General features: G+C 37.1%; 1 protein-coding gene across 7 annotated transcripts in view; it reads right to left on the reverse strand.

Annotated features, from left to right (window-relative positions):
• Positions 1-21,028, reverse strand: part of PEX1 (peroxisomal biogenesis factor 1) — a 76,302-nt gene that overhangs the window by 33,023 nt on the left and 22,251 nt on the right. For 5 of the 7 annotated variants that reach the window (XM_059933821.1, XM_059933820.1, XM_059933825.1 and 2 more), the window contains 9 exons: positions 18,280-18,403; positions 17,945-18,048; positions 11,656-11,738; positions 10,366-10,498; positions 6,403-6,499; positions 4,791-4,961; positions 2,771-2,925; positions 1,165-1,299; positions 375-564 (listed from right to left, as the gene is read on the reverse strand). In XM_059933821.1, the coding sequence (XP_059789804.1) occupies positions 375-564; positions 1,165-1,299; positions 2,771-2,925; positions 4,791-4,961; positions 6,403-6,499; positions 10,366-10,498; positions 11,656-11,738; positions 17,945-18,048; positions 18,280-18,403 (1,192 nt within the window). The remainder of the gene's footprint in view (positions 1-374; positions 565-1,164; positions 1,300-2,770; positions 2,926-4,790; positions 4,962-6,402; positions 6,500-10,365; positions 10,499-11,655; positions 11,739-17,944; positions 18,049-18,279; positions 18,404-21,028) is intronic. The other 2 variants (XM_059933823.1, XM_059933824.1) reach the window with 1 other exon arrangement.

The following is a 21,028-nucleotide window of genomic DNA, read 5'->3' on the forward strand; positions in this document are numbered from 1 at the left end:
TGCCGTCATACAGTTGACCTCTCTTACCCATTTTCCCCTCCCTTACCCCTTCCACTCTAGTAACCACCAGTCTGTTCTTTTTATCTACGTGTTTATGTTTAGTTTGGTTTGTTCATGTATTTTTTTGTTTTTTTTTTATGTTCCACATATGAGTGAAATCATGTTATTTGTCTTTCTCTGTCTGATTTCACTTAGCCAATCTTAACTCAATTAAAAAAAATGCCATCAATTTAGCTGGAAATGCCAATTTTCTACTCAAATAGCTGCTTATTTGAATACTAAAATGGAATATATTTAATTCTTACCTTGCTACAATTACACTTCTCCACGACGGAAAGAAGAGTCCAAATTTTGGTTTTAACAGTAAAACTTACCTTCCCTGGTGGATATACTCTGATGAGAGAGACAAGAATGTATGGCTCGATCCATAAGCACTGTAAAATCTCTAGCCACAAACCCTTCAGTTTCTTTTGCTATACACTGCAGATCAAGATCAGTGAACTTGTTCATATCACAGCCTAGTTTATTTTTTATTACATTATACAGAATTTCACATCTTTGATCCTAAAGAAAAAAACAAAAAATTCAAATTTATAATTTTACTTAAGTGCAAATTTTTGTACATGTATTTGAGAAATATCAGGTTGACATAATCTACAGGGACAGAAAGCAGATTGGTGTTTGCTTGCAGATGGAGTGGGGGAGGGATGATTGCAAAGGGGCAGTAGGAAACACATGGGAGGGATGGAAATGTTTGCTACTTTAATTGTGGTGATGGTTTCATGGTATATATATATATATATATATATATATATATATATATATATATATGTTAAAACCCATCAAACTGTACACTTTAAATAGTGAGTATGTTGTCTTCAATTACACCTTAATAAAGTTGTAAAAAAAAAAAAAAATCACATTCATAAATGATTGCTCTTTCGTTCTCCAGTAAGAAGATTTTTATTTTGGTTCCTTTAAGGGTTGTTGTTATTCCTATAAAACATAATTCTAAAAACACATTCAATGACCAATACCACTACCATTCTGTTATGCTGAATAACAGGTGTATTTTTATTTTTCAATAACAGTTTTAATTAGCACAGGGTCTGAATATTTAGAGTAGACGTAAGAATTTTAAACAAGAAGTTAAAATATGCTTGCCTGTCCCAGAACATTCTTTTTGAGCGCGCTGCCACTAAAGCCGTCAGGACTGAAGTCCCCAGAGGAGGTGACAGGTTGTGTGTGCTTGTATATATTTGGTCTTTGTCTTGCTTCTGGCACAGATCTCCTAAAACCCTTAAAATGCCCTAGTGATACGAGTGATAAAGGTGTCTTGACATTAATAACAAACCCCTTTTAGCCACACCTGAGTTTACGTTAATGAGGGGACTTTTGGAAAGCACCTAAGTATGGGCGCTGGCTGCCAGGGGAACCAACCTTGACTAGAGGATTGAAACTTTCAGTCCCACCCCCTGATTTCCAGGGAGGGGAGAGGGACTGGAGGCTGAATCGATGACAAGGGCCAGTGCTTTAATCAGTCATGCCTGTGTAACAAAGCTTCCAGAAAAACCCAAAAGGACGGGATTGGAGAGCTCCCAGGTTGGAGAACCAGAACACTTCCATGTGCCACCGGGCCAGGCCCCAAACTCCGCGAGGACAGAAGCTCCTTTGTTTCGGACTTCATCCTATGTATCTTTTCATCTGACTGTTGATTTGTACCCTTTAATATTCTTTGTAAGAAACTGGTAATCTAGTGAGTAAACCAGTTTCCCAAGTTCTGTGAGTTGTTCTAGCAAATTAATTGAACCCAAAGAGGGAAGAGTGGGAACCTCTGACTTATCACCAGTCAGAAGCACAGGTAACACTGGCATCTGAATTGGAGGGCTGTCTTGTGGAACTGAGGCCTTAACCTGTGGAATCTGATGCTATCTCTGGGTGGTGTCAGAATTGAGCTGAATTATAGGACACCCACTTGGTGTCCAAAAATTGCTTGATGGTGTGGGGAAAAAAACCCACATGTTGGAAATGGGTGCCAGAGTCATAGTGGGTACAGAATATTAGTGCTGGTTAAAAAAAAAAAAAAAAAAAGTTTAGTCAGTCAAATTTTTAAAAGAAGAAATGCTTAAAAAAAGGTAAATATGTGAGGTGATGGATGTGTTAATTAACTTGATTGTGGTAAAGATTTCACAATGTACACGTACAGCAAATCATCATGTTGTACACTTTAAATAAATATAATTTTACTTGTCAATTATATCTCACTAAAGCGGAAAAAAAATTCTAATTTCCATAGTGTATTTACAGATTTTACCAATGCGAAATGAAGCAGTTCAGAATTTTTAGGGTTTTTGTTTCTTTTTAAATGGAATAAAAAAGAAAACTTAATAATGAAAAAAAGAAATGCTGTTTTTTAAAAAGACGTTTCCTTGGAAAGCACCCGGTAATATTTCAGATGGTTACAAGTGAAAATTGTGCATCTAATAGCAAAACATTCACTGAAGGTTAATTTTTATGTACCCTTAAGATCACTAACATAAGCATTACCTTAAAGCTATAAATCATGAATAAAATTGAAAAATATGTAATTTATATAAAAAGTGACATATGGGAATTCCCTGGCGGTCCAGTGGTTAAGATTACACACTTCCACTGCAGGGGGCATGGGTTCAATCCCTGGTTGGGAAACTAAGATCCTGCATAACACGCAGCACAGCCAAAAAAAAAAAAGAAGGACATATTTCAATAATCTTCACAAGTAGTATGTTACCTGGTCAGGAGGTTGAATATGCTGGACACACTGAAATATATGAATTCCTTGAGCAGAAACAAGTAAAGGATGTAGAGAATGTTGAGACTGGCTTGTAGCAATCAGTGCCACCAAACTTCCCATGGAAATAAACTCTTTCACCACATCGTTCAAAGCTAGAATTAAGTAATATAGTGTAAAAGCTTAGTACACAAAAGCATGAAATTTTAAAATCATACCTTCATTAAAAATAATAACCTAAACTTGAGCTTTAAGGTGGAGTATGAATGGAATGGCTCCTCTTTACCGTTTAAAAGTTAAATCTTCCATTCATTCATCAGTTTATCTACTGAGGACTTAATATTGGCCAGGCTCTAGTCAATCTAATGAAGGTATAGGAAGCACTGTAAACTCTGTATACTCAGAACAATGCCTAGTGAGGTTCCTTCTTCTAGATCTTATTAAGTAAATGAAAAGGAGGCGCTGAAGTAAATATTATGCAAGGATTGAAATAAATATTATAGAAGGATGATAATAGAACACAACATGGAAGTTTAAATAAGCAAAGTACAGCTCATATTCCTATGACTTCCTGAACAATCTCTTTCTACCCTAGCTTTTGCAAGGTTTGGCTGGTATGAGGTTAGAACTGAAACAGGCATTAATAACGTATATCTGAGTCCTGACCTAGAAATCTGTAGCATTCCCTTAAACACTAGACTAACAAGTCTTACAGACGCTACAGGATTCCAAATGTGAGATTAACACCATTTTACGGTAACCCAAGCCACTGTGGTTGCATTTTTTATCTATTTCACCTCTTAAGAACCTCGAGGCAGCCAGCGGAAGGCTGCGAAATCCTCCAACCCCCACCCTGGCCCCATCCTCTCCTTGAACCCTAAGCTCCAGGCAAAAGAGTATTGTCTAACATACTGTGATTTCTTCTACCTCTGTACCTTTGCCTGTGGACCACACTTCCTTTGCATCTTCATTAGCCTGAAACTGTTCCATAATAACTTCTACTCCTCCATCAAAACTCATCTCAGGGGGCTTCCCTGGTGGCGCAGTGGCTGAGAATCCGCCGGCCAATGCAGGGGACATGGGTTTGATCCCGGGTCCGGGAAGATCCCACATGCCGCGGAGCAACTAAGTCCCGTGTGCTACAACTTACTGAACCTGTGCTCTAGAGCCCGCGAGCCACAACTACTGAGCCCACGTGCCACAACTACTGAAGCCCATGCGCCTAGAGCCCGTGCTCCACAGAGAGAAGCCACTGCAATGAGAAGCCTGCACACTGCAACAAAGAGTAGCCCCCGCTCGCCACAACTAAAGAAAGCCCATGCACAGCAACAAAGACCCAAGGCAGCCAAAAAAAAACCAACAACAACAAAACAAAACTCATCTCAGTTATGAACTCCCCCCAAAAGACCCTGATAACTTCCCACACCACCCTCAATTTAGTATATGTGCTATCACACCCTGTACATACTTCTAGGAGAACATATCCTACCTACCTCCTAGTTGTGTCATCCTGGTCAAATTACATAATCTTTGAATTTCCATTTACTCACCTGTAAAACCAGGAGAATATCTGCATGTAGAGTACAAAGCAACCCCTAGCCCCAAAAGGGCAGTCAACACATGGTAGCTATCATTATGACTATCAGTCTTCTGTACTAACATTATATCTGTTTACTTTTATTTCCTCTCCAAGACTCTGAGAATATAGACTGTGCACAGAAATATCTGTCAAATGAACAAAGCAAGAGTAAATCTGTACAATTCAGCAATTTCTAATAAGTGGAGGAGAATGAAAAGGCCCCAAAGACTAATGATGAAGTTGCAGAATTTTCACACTGCTCTGACTCTACTGATTTTGCTAATACAGAGCAACCTTAGAATGCTACCAGAGGCCTCAAAAGCAACACATTACATAGCACATATTCTGTTCTCTAAAGAGAGCAGATTTACTATGAAGGCTGGAAATGCTGTCTGATAAAGGACAAGGGCCTGCAGCCAGCGAGTGAACGCGGTACGTTACCATGTGCGAGCCTCCGGCTCTGCACAGCCTCGGGACTGTGCTCGTGTTCTGGAAGAGCAGACAGGCCAGCGACGAGATCCAGGTCATCCAACAGGACAACAGAAGGCTGCCGCCACGCCGCCTCTGAGAAAGCCGCCTCTAGGGCTTTCTGTATGTTTTCAAGCCTTTTTCCTTAACACAGAAGATATGAAATGGTTTTATTGTTATTTGAGGGCTGGGAAAGTTCAGGCTGCCCTTTAAAAGCATTAGAAAAGTTCAATATTGATTTGACTATGAAAATTCAATCAGTACAGTATTTTGTTATATATATATATACCAATCACTAAAATTTGTTAACCACTAACATGGTTTAAATAATACAGCCTCAAAGGACTAAGTATTGAATTTTATAAAACTGAAAAAAGGAATATGCTACTATAATTTCTATACATATGTATTTATTTATCCTTGCCTCATTCCATGGAGAATTTCAGATGGCTTGCAACAAAACAGTAAAATAAAAGCAGGATGTGGGAAAATATAAATGAAGGCAGGGGATCACAAGTCAGATAAAATCAAACACAAAGGTAGCCACCTAGAGATCCTAGAATTGCTATATTTGAATCATTAATTTGGCTTCAATCTTCCTGGTGAATTACAAACTTTTAATTTTCAAAGAACAGAGAACATACCAATTCATAAACCAATGTAAAGAGCTCCTGTTACTTAGTTCTCAAACAAAATTTTCACATGAGGCTTCAAGCAAGACTCTAAAGAGATGGACAATGTCTCTAAAACCACATTTATAGAATATGAAGTAGTGGGGTTTCAAAGGCCATTTCTTAGTTTCTTATCATATACTAGATTAAAAAACAGAATATGACTAGTTGGGACTGTACGGTAGTGGTAGCCAAGGGGGGAAAAATTAACTACTCAATAAAATCTTTCTGATTTTTAAAAAATTGAATAGATAATAATATAAATGTTAAAGACTTTCAAAAGTACAAGTGTACAGCTGACCCAGGAACAACACGGGTTTGAGCTGTGCAAGTCCACTTATATGTGGGTTTTTCCAGCAGTAAATACCACAGTACTGCACCACCCAAGGCTGGCTGAATCTGTGGACACAGAGGGACCACGTACACAGAGGGCTGTGACTCTAAGTTACACAAAGAGCTTTGGTTGCATGGAGGCTGGCACCCCAACACTCACACTGTTCAAGGGTCAGCTGTATGTGATAAATTGTAAGTCTCCTCTTGGCTGTCCCTAGCCACCCACTTTCCCTCTCCTGAGGCAGCCACCCTACGAGTGTCCCAAAGCAAGTCAGAGGGAATCTATACCCATTAGAGTATATTCTAGATATTAACTTTCTCAGAGTGGTGTAAGTTGGAATTTTCAGGAATATAGTCTACAAAGAGTTTTGGCTAGGAAAAAAAAAAAGGCCTCCATCAAATATGGAGAGTTTTAAAATTTTTATTAGAAACATTAAAAACATTAGAAAGCCAAAGATTTAAAATTTCTAAGTAATTTCAATGACTAAATGATATTTGTACTTATTAGATTAGCAGCATTAAATAGTAACATTTCTTTCTCCCAGAAAAAAGATTTATGTAGAGTATTACCATATTCATACCTCGTAAAGCTTTACAGTCAACTATTTCCACATGGGCATCCAATATGTTAAATGCTTCTTTACAGATTGCCTTCGCTAAAGTTGACTTTCCACTCCCCTAGAAAATAATTGCTTAAATTAGAACTCTTAATATATTCAGTCACAGAAATAGCCTCTGTCACTGTGATAACCACCAAGATTCAGCCTCATCAATCAAGTATATACTACACAATGTTATATAACAATTACATCTCAATACGGCCAGGGAAAAAAAGAAAATCCACATCCCTGATTATAAAATAACATTTAAAAAATACGAGATAATTGTAAATACTTAGTAGAGAAAGGTCAAAAAAAATCTGTAATCGTCCCACATCACAGAATTAATTACTGTCAACTGTTTTGCTGTATCATCCTTGCAGATACTCCACACACATTTTATGCAAATTTATGAACATGGGATTACAGTATTCCTGAGGGTTTACAATAAATCATTGTCCTCTTTATCAACAGATATAGAGCTGCATCAGCTCCCTAGTACAATACCACTGTGAGGATGTACTGGACCATAATGTGTTTATCAAGACCCTTCCTGGTGTATATTTATGCTACTCCCACTTTTTAACTGTTATAAGTAAAGCTAAAATAAATATCCATACATATATGTTTACTTATTTGTCAGATTATACCTTCAGAATAAATTTCTAGAAGTGTAATTACTACATCAAAAGGTACACATATTTAAATTTTGCTAAACATTGCTATAAGTGCCCCTTAGAAGACTGAACACGGTTAGTTTTTTTTTTTGGATTCTGTGTTCATTTTATTTTTTATAACATCTTTATTGGAGTATAATTGCTTTACAATGTTGTGTTAGTTTCTGCTTTCTAACAAAGTGAATCAGCTATACATATACACATATCCCCATATCTCCTCGCTCTTGTGTCTCCCTCCCTCACACCCTCCCTATCCCACCCCTCTAGGTGGTCACAAAGCACCGAGCTGATCTCCCTGTGCTATGTGGCTGCTTCCCAGTAGCTATCTATTTTACATTTGGTAGTGTATATATGTCCATGCCACTCTCTCACTTCGTCCCAGCTTACCCTTCCCCCTCCCCATGTCCTCAAGTCCATTCTCTATGTCTGCCACTGTTAGGTTTTTATAATTCTTTTAATATAGGTTTCCTCCCTCAATCTACTACTATTTCTTTCCTTTCTTTCCCCCTAATAAATTTATTTATTTTTGGCTGCATTGGGTCTTCGTTGCTGCGTGTGGGCCTTCTCTAGTTGCAGCAAGGAGGGGCTACTCTTCGTTGTGGTGCACAGGCTTCTCTCTGTGGTGGCTTCTCTTGTTGCGAAGCAGGGGCTCTAGGCGTGCGGGCTTCAGTAGTTGTGCAACGCGGGCTCAGTAGTTGTGGCTCACGGGCTCTAGAGCACAGACTCAGTAGTTGTGGTGCACAGGCTTAGTTGCTCTGTGGCACATGGGATCTTCCTGGACTAGGGCTTGAACCCGTGTCCCCTGCATTGGCAGGTGGATTCTTAACCACTGTGCCACCAGGGAAGTCCAATCTACTACTATTTCTTACCATTGTTGCTTTGTCTAGCTTTAACACCCCTGCACCAGCTCTAATATTTTGCTTTTCATTACTGTGAACTAGAAAAACAGCCAAGCTTATTGTGCAAAGTCTGAAATTTAGCAGGCATTCAACAATACTACCATCATTATAGTTTACAGAACTGCATTTATATTTAAAGTCACTGGACCCCAAAGAATAAAGAAATTAGGGGTGCTGGGGTGTAGGCCCCACCTGTCACTTTTTGCCTAATCAGAGGGCCTTTTCTCTCACTCAAAGTAATTCACATTTGTATAGCACCTTTCATATATATTATTTCTCTTAAGTGAGGTTAATCCTAAAAGGCAGGGTAAGAAACTGAAAACTGCCTGAGGTCACAGGCAGTAAGTATATAACAAAGGTGGGACTCAAATTCAGGTCTTCTACTTGCTCTATTAATCACGCTACCTCTATGTGAGACAGTGGAACTCTGGTTTCTGAATCAATAGGATATTGTTTTTCAAAATAAATATTCTACCATGATGATATATTTTGAAATCTGACACAGGTAATCTAGAAAACATGTAGAGTAGTTGCTGTATTTTACCAGCCTTGCATACCTGGAATAAATCCTACTTGATTGTGGTATATAATTATTTTAATACATTGGTTGATTTGATTTGCTCATCTTTTGTTGAGGATTTTTGCATCTATGTTCATGAGAGAGATTAGTCTGTAGTTTTCTTGTAATGTATCTGTCTGGTTTTGTTATTTGGTAATGCTGGCCTCACAGAATGAGTTAGGAAGTATTTCCTCTGCTTCTATCCTCTGAAAGAGACTGTAGAGAATTGGTATAATTTCTTCCTTGAGGGTTTGGTAGAATTCACCAGTGAACCCATCTGGGCCTGGTGCTTTCTGTTTTGGAAAGTTATTAATTACTGATTCAATTTCTTTAATAGATATAGGCCTTTTTATATTGTCCATATCTTCTTGTGTGAGTTCTGGCAGACTGTGTCTTTCAAGGAATTGGTCTATTCATCTAGGTTATCAAATTTTTAGGCATAGAGTTGTTTATTACTATTACTACTTTATTATCCTTTTAATGTCCATGGGATCTGTAGTAATTTGTATCCTCTTTTTTTTCTTAGCCTGGCTAGAGGCTTATCAATTTTACTGACCTTTTCAAAGAACCAGCTTTTGGTTTCACTGATTTTCTCTACTGATTTCCTGTTCTCAATTCATTGATTTCTGCTCTAATTCTTATTATTTCTTTTCTTCTGCTTACATAGGATTTAATTTGTTCTTCTTTTTCTAGCTTCCTAAAGTGGAAACTTAGATTACTGGAGTAGTTGCTATATTTTAAGTAAGAATCAAGAGTGAGCAACTGGGCTAGTAAGAGGGAAAAAAAGTTATTATACTAGAGTTGAAAGTGAATAGAAATGAAAAAGCCTTATAATTTTGAATTGAAAAACAGCACGAAGACTCACACAAAGACCACACTGTAGCCCTGGAAAAAATACTGCATTGGTAGAGAATAAAACTGTAAGCCCCTTAAAAGGGCAGGGAACCTCTCGCAAGACTGACAAAGATTAAAACAAGGGAAGATAAAAATCACCAATGACAGGAAATGGGACGTCACAACAGATTCTGCACCTATTAAAAGCACAGTAAGAGAATGCTACAAACAACTTTATGCTCATAAATTTGACCAGTTCCTCAAAAACTACAAACTACCAAATGCCTGCCAAAATGAAACAATTAAGGACTTTGAATTTATAAAGAATTTATAAAGAAATCTCTAGGCCCAGATGGTTTCAGTGAAGATTTTACAAAACATTTTAAAGAATTAACATCAATTTTATACAATCTCTTCCAAAAAAACAGAACAGGAGGGAACACTTTTCAACTTATTTTACGAGGCCAGTATTACCCTGAGAGCAAATCCAGACAAACGCAGTACAAAAACAGAAAACTATAGGCTAATATTGCTCATGAACTTACATGCAAAAATCCTCAACAGAATATTAGCAAACAGAACCCAGCAATGTGTGGGTTGGCCAAAAAGTTTGTTCTGGTTTTTCCATAAGATATTATGGAAATAATAATAGACCACGACCAAGTGGGATTTATTACAGATTTGCAAGGCTGGTTGAACATTTGAAAATCAATCAACCGTATTAACACCCTATCAACATCCTAAAAAAGAAAATGCATACAATCATATCAATTGATATAGAAAAAGTACAGGGAGACCATCACCTTATTCATCACCACGTTCCCAATATCTAACAGCAGGCACTCAAAAATATTAGTGAATGAATGAATGCTTTCCATATCTGGTATCAACAACCCTATATAATAGATGATCAAAACCCAAAGAGAGGAATTAAAAATTGCTAATTAGTGAAAATGAGCACATTTTAACCACATACCTTTCCTCCTGTGAGTAAAAGGGCTCCGTTTCTAAGTCCTGCCACAAGGGCCATCAGCTGCCGAGACAAAGGGCGTCCTAGGAGGCTATGAGTGATGTGCTCCACGGAGGAGACGCCTAAGGAGTTCACTCCTCTGCAAACATGTAAATTGCATGATAAAACACTGAAACAGGGTAAAATCTAGCTATAAAAAATTCTGAAACTTTTCTTCCCAGGCTACTTAATGAGTTAATAAAAAGAGTAAAATCTTAAAAATGCTCCCTTACTTGAAAGTAAAATGAATTAGTGCCAAATCTGAGTCACAGATTTTAAAACTATTTTCATTACTTTCAAACATGTGCAGTAACTAAAAGTTTTGCCCTAATAGTACTCCTTAAGGAATTTGTCTTACTGCATACAAATATCCCCCTGAAAATGATTTCTGGTTTGTCATCCAACACTATCATAAATGAGTGCTTTTCAAGTGTTAGCATAATTGAAGACTTATTTCCTCTTAAACGTCATTTTTGAAATCCAGTTTCAATCTGTAGATTATACAAATATGAACTTTGACCTACTTCCTAACTCTGCCAGTTTATTTCTGATAATATCATAAATTCCTAAAATTAGTCTGAACCGAAGAGATTTTACTTTATACTTGAATATTATGCCACATTTAAGCATTGTTACTTTATAGTTTAATCCTTTTACTAAAACATTTATAGACTATACTATTACAGGAAATCAAATCACTACTACTATATCTACTAAAGGCCTCTGTGAAGAATTCTAAGAAGTAATGTTTATGTGAGATTCTTATACTGTATTAAGAGCTAAAGAAATTGAGGAGGTTCTTTTCAGATTTGTTTGTCTTAAAGTTGAGGAAAACACTAATAACCCCAATCAGTACATCAGTAAGATAGTGAAGGAATAACTTAATTTGAAATATTTTTAAACATTCAACTAATGTTTTTGGATTTAACTTTTAAAATTAATTTATTAATTTTAAAGGATTATTGTTTTATTCAAGCATGTGTGATCCAGGTCATATCTAGTTGGCTCTCTTTTCACAAATCAAATCTCAAAGTAAAATTTCTAATAAGTTCCAGACTTTTAGTTACCTAAGAAAAGAAGGCAAATTACTAAGCCAGGTGTGAAAACAGAAACAATCCTTGAAAAAAATATTTACTATTGCATTAGTAAGACTAGTCAATGATATTAACATCTAATTTAACATTTACACATAAAAGCCCTGGCAAAGATAATGTCAAACATGTGTCTAAACGTGCTAGTTTGGCCATAACTTCTTACCCCAAGCAGTTCAGCTTTAAAAAAGGAAGCATAAAGTCAATTTCCTCACTGTTTTCTTCTTTTACCATAGGATCCAGAAGGACCTATAGTAGCAAGGAAAAATCAATTTTACATTTCAAAGTTATACCTTTAGCCTGTTTTTCTTGGGTCCCAGGAAACTGAATTGCTGATTCTGTTACACCAGAGAGAAAAGATATATTGTACATGCAAGATTATAACTTAAAATAGCCCTAACAATAATAATTTACTCGTACAAGGAATATAAATATTTATGGTTAACAAGCAGTAAAGAATGTCATCTTCTTAATAGAGTTTACAGATATATCTTTATTTGCAATTTTGATTTGTGTCACATTTATTTCTTTTCACAATCTTAAATTTGTATCTTCTCTGAATGGTATTCCTTAAATTATATTTCAAAAGTAGACAAATAGGTGCCCCGCCCCTCCCCCAACCACCAGACTAGCCTGGTGCGGGGGGTGTGCGCGAAGACATGGAGGAGAAGCTGAGGCTGGAGTCACCCGTGGGGGCCGAGCCCGCCATCTACCCGTGGCTGCTGCTGGTCTACGCTCATCTGTAGTCCTGTAAACGTCATTGTTCATTTTTTTCCCGAGGCTACTATTCCACTCGAGTGACTACAGAAAGCCTCCCATCAAGCCTCTTAGATAGCCTCAACCACCAGAGGATAGACAGCAGAAGCAAGAAAAACTACAATCCTGCAGCCTGTGGACCAAAAACCACAGTTACAGGAAGATAGACAAGATGAAAAGGCAGAGGGCTATGCACCAGATGAAGGAACAAGAAAAAACCCCCAGAAAAACAACTAAATGAAGTGGAGATAGGCAACCTTCCAGAAAAAGAATTCAGAATAATGATAGTGAAGATGATCCAGGACCTTGGAATAAGAATGGAGGCAAAGATTGAGAAGATGCAAGAAATGATTAACAAAGACCTAGAAGAATTAAAGAACAAACAAACAGAGATGACCAATACAATAACTGAAATGAAAACTACACTAGAAGGAATCAATAGCAGAATAACTGAGGCAGAAGAACGGATAAGTGACCTGGAAGACAGAATGGTGGAATTCACTGCTGCGGAACAGACTAAAGAAAAAAGAATGAAAAGAAATGAAGACAGCCTAATAGACCTCTGGGACAACATTAAACGCAACAACATTCGCATTATAGGGGTCCCAGAAGGAGAAGAGAGAGAGAAAGGACCAGAGAAAATATTTGAAGAGATTATAGTTGAAAACTTCCCTAACATGGGAAAGGAAATAGCCACCCAAGTCCAGGAAGCGCAGAGAGTCCCATACAGAATAAACCCAAGGAGAAACACGCCGAGACACATAATAATAAAAATGGCAAAAATTAAAGACAAAGAAAAATTATTGAAAGCAGCAAGGGAAAAACGACAAATAACATACAAGGGAACTCTCATAAGGTTAACAGCTGATTTCTCAGCAGAAACTCTACAAGCCAGAAGGGAGTGGCATGATATACTTAAAGTGATGAAAGGGAAGAACCTACAACCAAGATTACTCTACCCGGCAAGGATCTCATTTAGATTTGATGGAGAAATCAAAAGCTTTACAGACAAGCAAAAGCTAAGAGAATTCAGCACCACCAAACCAGCTCTACAACAAATGCTAAAGGAACTTCTCTAAGTGGGAAACACAAGAGAAGAAAAGGACCTATAAAAACAAACCCAAAACAATTAAGAAAATGGTCATAGGAACATACATATCGATAATTACCTTAAACGTGAATGGATTAAATGCCCCAACCAAAAGACATAGACTGGCTGAATGGATACAAAAACAAGACCCATATATATGCTGTCTACAAGAGACCCACTTTAGACCTAGGGACACATACAGACTGAAAGTGAGGGGATGGAAAAAGATATTCCATGCAAATGGAAATCAAAAGAAAGCTGGAGTAGCTATACTCATATCAGATAAAATAGACTTTAAAATAAAGAATGTTACAAGAGACAACGAAGGACACTACATAATGATCAAGGGATCAATCCAAGAAGAAGATATAACAATTATAAATATATATGCACCCAACATAGGAGCACCTCAATACATAAGGCAACTGCTAACAGCTATAAAAGAGGAAATCGACAGTAACACAATAATAGTGGGGGACTTTAACACCTCACTTACACCAATGGACATATCATCCAAACAGAAAATTAAAAGGAAACACAAGCTTTAAATGACACAATAGACCAGATAGATTTAATTGATATTTATAGGACATTCCATCCAAAAACAGCAGATTACACGTTCTTCTCAAGTGCGCACGGAACATTCTCCAGGATAGATCACATCTTGGGTCACAAATCAAGCCTCAGTAAATTTAAGAAAATTGAAATCATATCAAGCATCTTTTCTGACCACGACGCTATGAGATTAGAAATGAATTACAGGGAAAAAAACGTAAAAAAGACAAACACATGGAGGCTAAACAATACGTTACTAAATAACCAAGAGATCACTGAAGAAATCAAAGAGGAAATCAAAAAATACCTAGAGACAAATGACAATGAAAACACGACGATCCAAAACCTATGGGATGCAGCAAAAGCAGTTCTAAGAGGGAAGTTTATAGCAATACAGTCCTACCTCAAGAAACAAGAAACATCTCAAGTAAACAATCTAACCTTACACCTAAAGAAACTAGAGAAAGAAGAACAAACAAAACCCAAAGTTAGAAGAAGGAAAGAAGTCATAAAGATCAGAGCAGAAATAAATGAAATAGAAACAAAGAAAACAATAGCAAAGATCAATAAAACTAAAAGCTGGTTCTTTGAGAAGATAAACAAACTTGATAAGCCATTAGCCAGACTCATCAAGAAAAAGAGGGAGAGGACTCAAATCAATAAAATTAGAAATGAAAAAGGAGAAGTTACAACAGACACCGCAGAAATACAAAACATCCTAAGAGACTACTACAAGCAACTCTATGCCAATAAAATGGACAACCTGGAAGAATTGGACAAATTCTTAGAAAGGTATAACCTTCCAAGACTGAACCAGGAAGAAACAGAAAATATGAACAGACCAATCACAAGTAATGAAATTGAAACTGTGATTAAAAATCTTCCAACAAACAAAAGTCCAGGACCAGATGGCTTCACAGGTGAATTCTATCAAACATTTAGAGAAGAGCTAACACCTATCCTTCTCAAACTCTTCCAAAAAATTGCAGAGGAAGGAACACTCCCAAACTCATTCTATGAGGCCACCATCACCCTGATACCAAAACCAGACAAAGACACTACAAAAAAAGAAAATTACAGACCAATATCACTGATGAATATAGATGCAAAAATCCTCAACAAAATACTAGCAAACAGAATCCAACAACACATTAAAAGGATCATACACCACGATCAAGTGGGATTTATCCCAGGGATGCAAGGATTCTTCAGTATACGCAAATCAATCAATGTGATACACCATATTAACAAATTGAAGAATAAAAACCATATGATCATCTCAATAGATGCAGAAAAAGCTTTTGACAAAATTCAACACCCATTTCTGATAAAAACTCTCCAGAAAGTGGGCATAGAGGGAACCTACCTCAACATAATAAAGGCCATATATGACAAACCCACAGCAAACATCATTCTCAATGGTGAAAAACTGAAAGCATTTCCTCTGAGATCAGGAACGAGACAAGGATGTCCACTCTCACCACTATTATTCAACATAGTTCTGGAAGTCCTAGCCACGGCAATCAGAGAAGAAAAAGAAATAAAAGGAATACAAATTGGAAAAGAAGAAGTAAAACTGTCACTGTTTGCAGATGACATGATACTATACATAGAGAATCCTAAAATTGCCACCAGAAAACTGCTAGAGCTAATTAATGAATTTGGTAAAGTAGCAGGATACAAAATGAATGCACAGAAATCTCTTGCATTCCTATACACTAATGATGAAAAATCTGAAAGAGAAATTATGGAAACACTCCCATTTACCATTGCAACAAAAAGAATAAAATACCTAGGAATAAACCTACCTAGGGAGACAAAAGACCTGTATGCAGAAAACTATAAGACACTGATGAAAGAAATTAAAGATGATACCAACAGATGGAGAGATATACCATGTTCTTGGATTGGAAGAATCAATATTGTGAAAATGACTATACTACCCAAAGCAATCTACAGATTCAATGCAATCCCTATCAAATTACCAATGGCATTTTTTACGGAGCTAGAACAAACCATCTTAAAATTTGTATGGAGACACAAAAGACCCCGAATAGCCAAAGCAGTCTTGAGGGAAAAAAATGGAGCTGGAGGAATCAGACTCCCTGACTTCAGACTATACTACAAAGCTACAGTAATCAAGACAATATGGTACTGGCACAAAAACAGAAACATAGATCATGGAACAAGATAGAAAGCCCAGAGATTAACCCACGCACCTATGGTCAACTAATCTATGACAAAGGAGGCAAAGATATACAATGGAGAAAAGACAGTCTCTTCAATAAGTGGTGCTGGGAAAACTGGACAGCTATATGTAAAAGAATGAAATTAGAATACTCCCTAACACCATACACAAAAATAAACTCAAAATGGATTAGAGACCTAAATATAAGACTGGACACTATAAAACTCTTAGAGGAAAACACAGGAAGAACACTCTTTGACATAAATCACAGCAAGATCTTTTTTGATCCACCTCCTAGAGTAATGGAAATAAAAACAAAAATAAACAAATGGGACCTAATGAAACTTCAAAGCTTTTGCACAGCAAAGGAAACCATAAACAAGACGAAAAGACAACCCTCAGAATGGGAGAAAATATTTGCAAACGAATCAACGGACAAAGGATTAATCTCCAAAATATATAAACAGCTCATTCAGCTCAATATTAAAGAAATAAACACCCCAATCCAAAAATGGGCAGAAGACCTAAATAGACATTTCTCCAAAGAAGACATACAGACGGCCACGAAGCACATGAAAAGATGCTCAACATCACTAATTATTAGAGAAATGCAAATCAAAACTACAATGAGGTATCACCTCACTCCTGTTAGAATGGGCATCATCAGAAAATCTACAAACAACAAATGCTGGAGAGGGTGTGGAGAAAAGGGAACCCTCTTGCACTGTTGGTGGGAATGTAAATTGATACAGCCACTATGGAGAACAATATGGAGGTTCCTTAAAAAACTAAAAATAGAATTACCATATGACCCAGCAATCCCACTACTGGGCATATACCCAGAGAAAACCGTAATTCAAAAAGACACATGCACCCAAATGTTCATTGCAGCACTATTTACAATATCCAGGTCATGGAAGCAACCTAAATGCCCATCAACAGACGAATGGATAAAGAAGTTGTGGTACATATATACAATGGAATATTACTCAGCCATAGAAAGGAACGAAATTGAGTCATTTGTTGAGAAGTGGATGGATCTAGAGACTGTCATACGGAGTGAAGTAAGTCAGAAAGAGAAAAACAAATATCGTATATTAACGCATGTATGTGGAACCTAGAAAAATGGTACAGATGAGCTGGTTTGCAGGGCAGAAGTTGAGACACAGATGTAGAGAATGGACATATGGACACCAAGGGGGGGAAACTGCGGTTGGGTGGGGATGGTGGTGTGCTGAGTTGGGCGATTGGGGTTGCCATGTATACACTGATGTGTATAAAATTGATGCCTAATAAGAAAAAAAAAAAAGTAGACAAATAATGTCTAATTTCAAACCACTGAAATTCTAAATGACTAGAGAATCTTTATAAGGACAAGAGTGAATATCTTAACCAAGACATAATATTCTAAAAGGAGCACTTTAAAAATATTTCTGGAAGAAAAGTGATCTGATAATATTTGTGAAGAGTTGAGAAATAAAGAACTGACAAAATAACACGGGTTGTGCAGCAAAACTGCAAATAAAAATATGAATTAAAAAAATTAACCCCCTAAGCTAAGTTTTCATTTATTTCAGTACTAGAAGATTTTAAAATCATGATCCACTTGCTAGTTAACACGATCAATTCTATTCTTAAAACTTAATTGTGTGGAGGCATCAATTTCAAATTTAGGATAAATCAACAATTTGTTTAGATAAGTTAAAGAGATTATAGAATAAAATATTTTAAATCAAGTTATTCCTTACTCTTATCATTCAAGTTTCTAATACACTTTAGGATGCAAGGTAACAGGTAAATTCATACTTTAGAATCAATCACATGTGAAAATATTATTTCATTAAATATTCAATAGTATGTAATTACTTCTATTGTCATCTTCTGTAGCAGATTGGTACTCAACAGAAAAAGAGTTTCTTCTTTTTCCTTTTCCCAAGAATGAACTATATTCAGAGAAAACTCCTTCAACCCTATTAAAAGGAAGGTAATAAATGTAGTTAGTACTGAAGCTGAGATGAAATAACTTAAAATTTAAATTTATTTAAATTTAAACAGAGGCATTCTTTGATACGTAAAATCTACTGTTTAATTATCATTATTAGGTTTCCTGTTCATACATATCACAAGTTGGAAAAACAATGAAAAATTTTCTGACTTCTCTAATAGGAAAAGTATTGAAATAACAAATAAAATATACTCACCATCTTTCATTTCCAACTTAATATATTCTTCCTTTGATACTATCAGAGGAAGTGTGGTAGTAGTAGACTGCTGTAGCCATGAATAGAACACAGTTTTTATGTCTTCTTCACTTATGTCTTTAGGCTGCCAGAGGAAAGGAAAGAACAGTAATGATATTCTAATACATGAACTTAACCTTAACATTCTTATTTTAACACCTTATCTTGCCAATAAAATGATGTTCATAGGCACAGATTCGGGATTTGACGTTACGAGTACAGCACAGCCTGAAGAAACATTTACACAAGTGGCAAAGTTTTAAATGCTTCTTTTCTCTATGCCCAGTGATACACACACCATAATCTAGCTCACTTGATAACCATTCCAGCCCCATTCTCCCTTGCCTCCCTGTACTGTAGAGCAAACTCTACAGTGGGAGAGCAAACTCCTCTACTCCCAGCTTGGAACTATGTGTGCATGCATGTGGCTGCACTCTGGCCAATGCTTTACAATCAGCAATCCATGGGAAGGCCTTCTCTTCCTAATAAAAGTAGAGAAACCTTGCAAGGAGAAGAATTTTGCTTTGTGCCTTTCCTTCTGCTCCCAAGAATGCAGACGTGATGCCTATTACTACTGCAAATGTCTTGCATCTAAGAGGAGGAGAGGCAAAGGCTAAAGATGGCAGAAGAAAAAGACCAAAGGAGCCTAGATCCTTGGTTACATGTTTTAACCCCTTTGAGCTCCTCCAAACTTCTCTGCGCATGAGAAATATAAACGTTTTATATGTTAGTGCCACTTTCTTTCTTTTTTTCTGTTAAGATGGCCGATGCACTCAACAAGTAGAGTGTTAATAAATTGTTCAAAAGGTATTAAGAAATTCTGAGAAAAACACTGCTAATTTTTGATGCTTTTAGATTAACATTATTAAGTTTTAAAAATCTATTTGAAATTAAAAAGGGAATAACAAAAATTCATATGTGAAAGATAATTAATATTGCCTAGGAAAATAAACCTCTATTCCACCATTTCTCAACTGGTCCATTTCTGTTATCTCTCTTCATTCAGAGTCAAGCTTAGATTCACTGATTAAGCTCAGTTGAGAATATGCTTACCACCAAAAGCAAGCTAAACTAAGAAAAGGCATCATTTTCCCATTCTTAAAAATCACAGAAATAGTCAGTTACTTCTTTGAATATTATTGGGCAATGGGATTAAAGACCTAAAGGAAGTCATAAAATGAAAATGAAAACTATTTAAAATCAAAACTTTTAGGATCTGAAAGCAACTCATAGCTCCTCTAGAATCAAACATCTTTCAGTGGTTGAGAATCCGCTTGCCAATGCAGAGGACAGGGGTTCGAGCCCTGGTCTGGGAAGATCCCACATGCCGCGGAGCAACTAGGCCCGTGAGCCACAACTACTGAGCCTGCGCGTCTGGAGCCTGTGCTCCGCAACAAGAGAGGCCGTGACAGTGAGAGGCCTGCGCACCGCGATGAAGAGTGGCCCCCGCTTGCCGCAACTAGAGAAAGCCCTCGCACAGAAATGAAGACCCAACACAGCCAAAAATAAATAAATAAATAAATAAATAAATAATAAAAATAAAGGAATTCCTTAAAAAAAAAAAAAAGCGTATGTCACTTTATAAAAAAAATTTTTTTAAAAATCCTTAAGTCCTAAGTGATATGATCAGCCCAGAGAGACCTTCCAAGGTCATAAAGCTTCCACTAAAGTATGCAACTCAGGACAGGAAAGAAATTCAGTAGTAATATTCCATTCCTGACACCAGAAAAAAACAAAAAAACAAAAAAACAATGAGCAGTGGCTAATTATTTTCGTACATAAGACCTAAATTTTGAAAAAAAGTACCAAGATCAATAACCGAGGTAAAAGCAGAGCTCCTGTAAACTTAAAAAAGAAAACTTAAAAAAAGTCAAGAGCCATGGAAGTCCCCTGTTCCAAAGACTTTTATAATATGGTCTACATGTTTAAAGATTTCTTAAGAATATCAAGGTAATATATATAGAAAGCAAAATATCTGACTTTGAAAATCCTGGAGTTATCAAGACAATGTTAAATTTCCTTCACATATTTTTAAAAAAGATACTGAGCAACTAGACAGAGACAATATGGTGGAGTAGAAGGACTTGAGCTCACCTTCCTCTCAAGGAAACACCCATATCACAACTGTTATATAACCATCTAGAAAAAAGACTCAAACCTACCAAAAAAGATATCTATACCCAAAGACAAAGAAGAAGCCACAATGAGATGGTACGAGGGGTGCTTTTGCAATATACTCAAATCCCATACCCACTGGGTAGGCGAGCCACAAACTGGAAAATAATTATATTGCAGAGGTTCTCCCACAGGAGAGAGAGTTCTGAGCCCCACATCAGGCTGCCCAGCCTGGGGGTCTGGCATTGGGAGGAGGAGCCACCAGAGTACTTGGCTTTGAAGGCCAGTGGGGTTTAAGTGCAGGAGCTCCACAGGACTGGGGGAAACAGAGACTCTACTCTTGGAGGGTGCACACAAGGTTTCACATGCACTGGGACCCAGGGCAAAACAGTGACGCGATGGGAACCTGGGCCAGACCTACCTGCGGGTCTCAGAGAGTTTCCTGGGGAGGTGGGGGGTTGGCTGTGGCTCACTTTGGGGGCAAGGACACTGGTGGCAGAGGCCCCAGGGAATATTCATGGCATGAGCTCTCCCAGAGGTCACCTTTTGGCACTGAGACCTGGCCTCACCCAACAGCCTGCAGGCTCCACTGCTG

This window comes from Balaenoptera ricei, chromosome 9, assembly GCF_028023285.1.
Source record: "Balaenoptera ricei isolate mBalRic1 chromosome 9, mBalRic1.hap2, whole genome shotgun sequence".
Taxonomy (NCBI): Eukaryota; Metazoa; Chordata; class Mammalia; order Artiodactyla; family Balaenopteridae; genus Balaenoptera; species Balaenoptera ricei.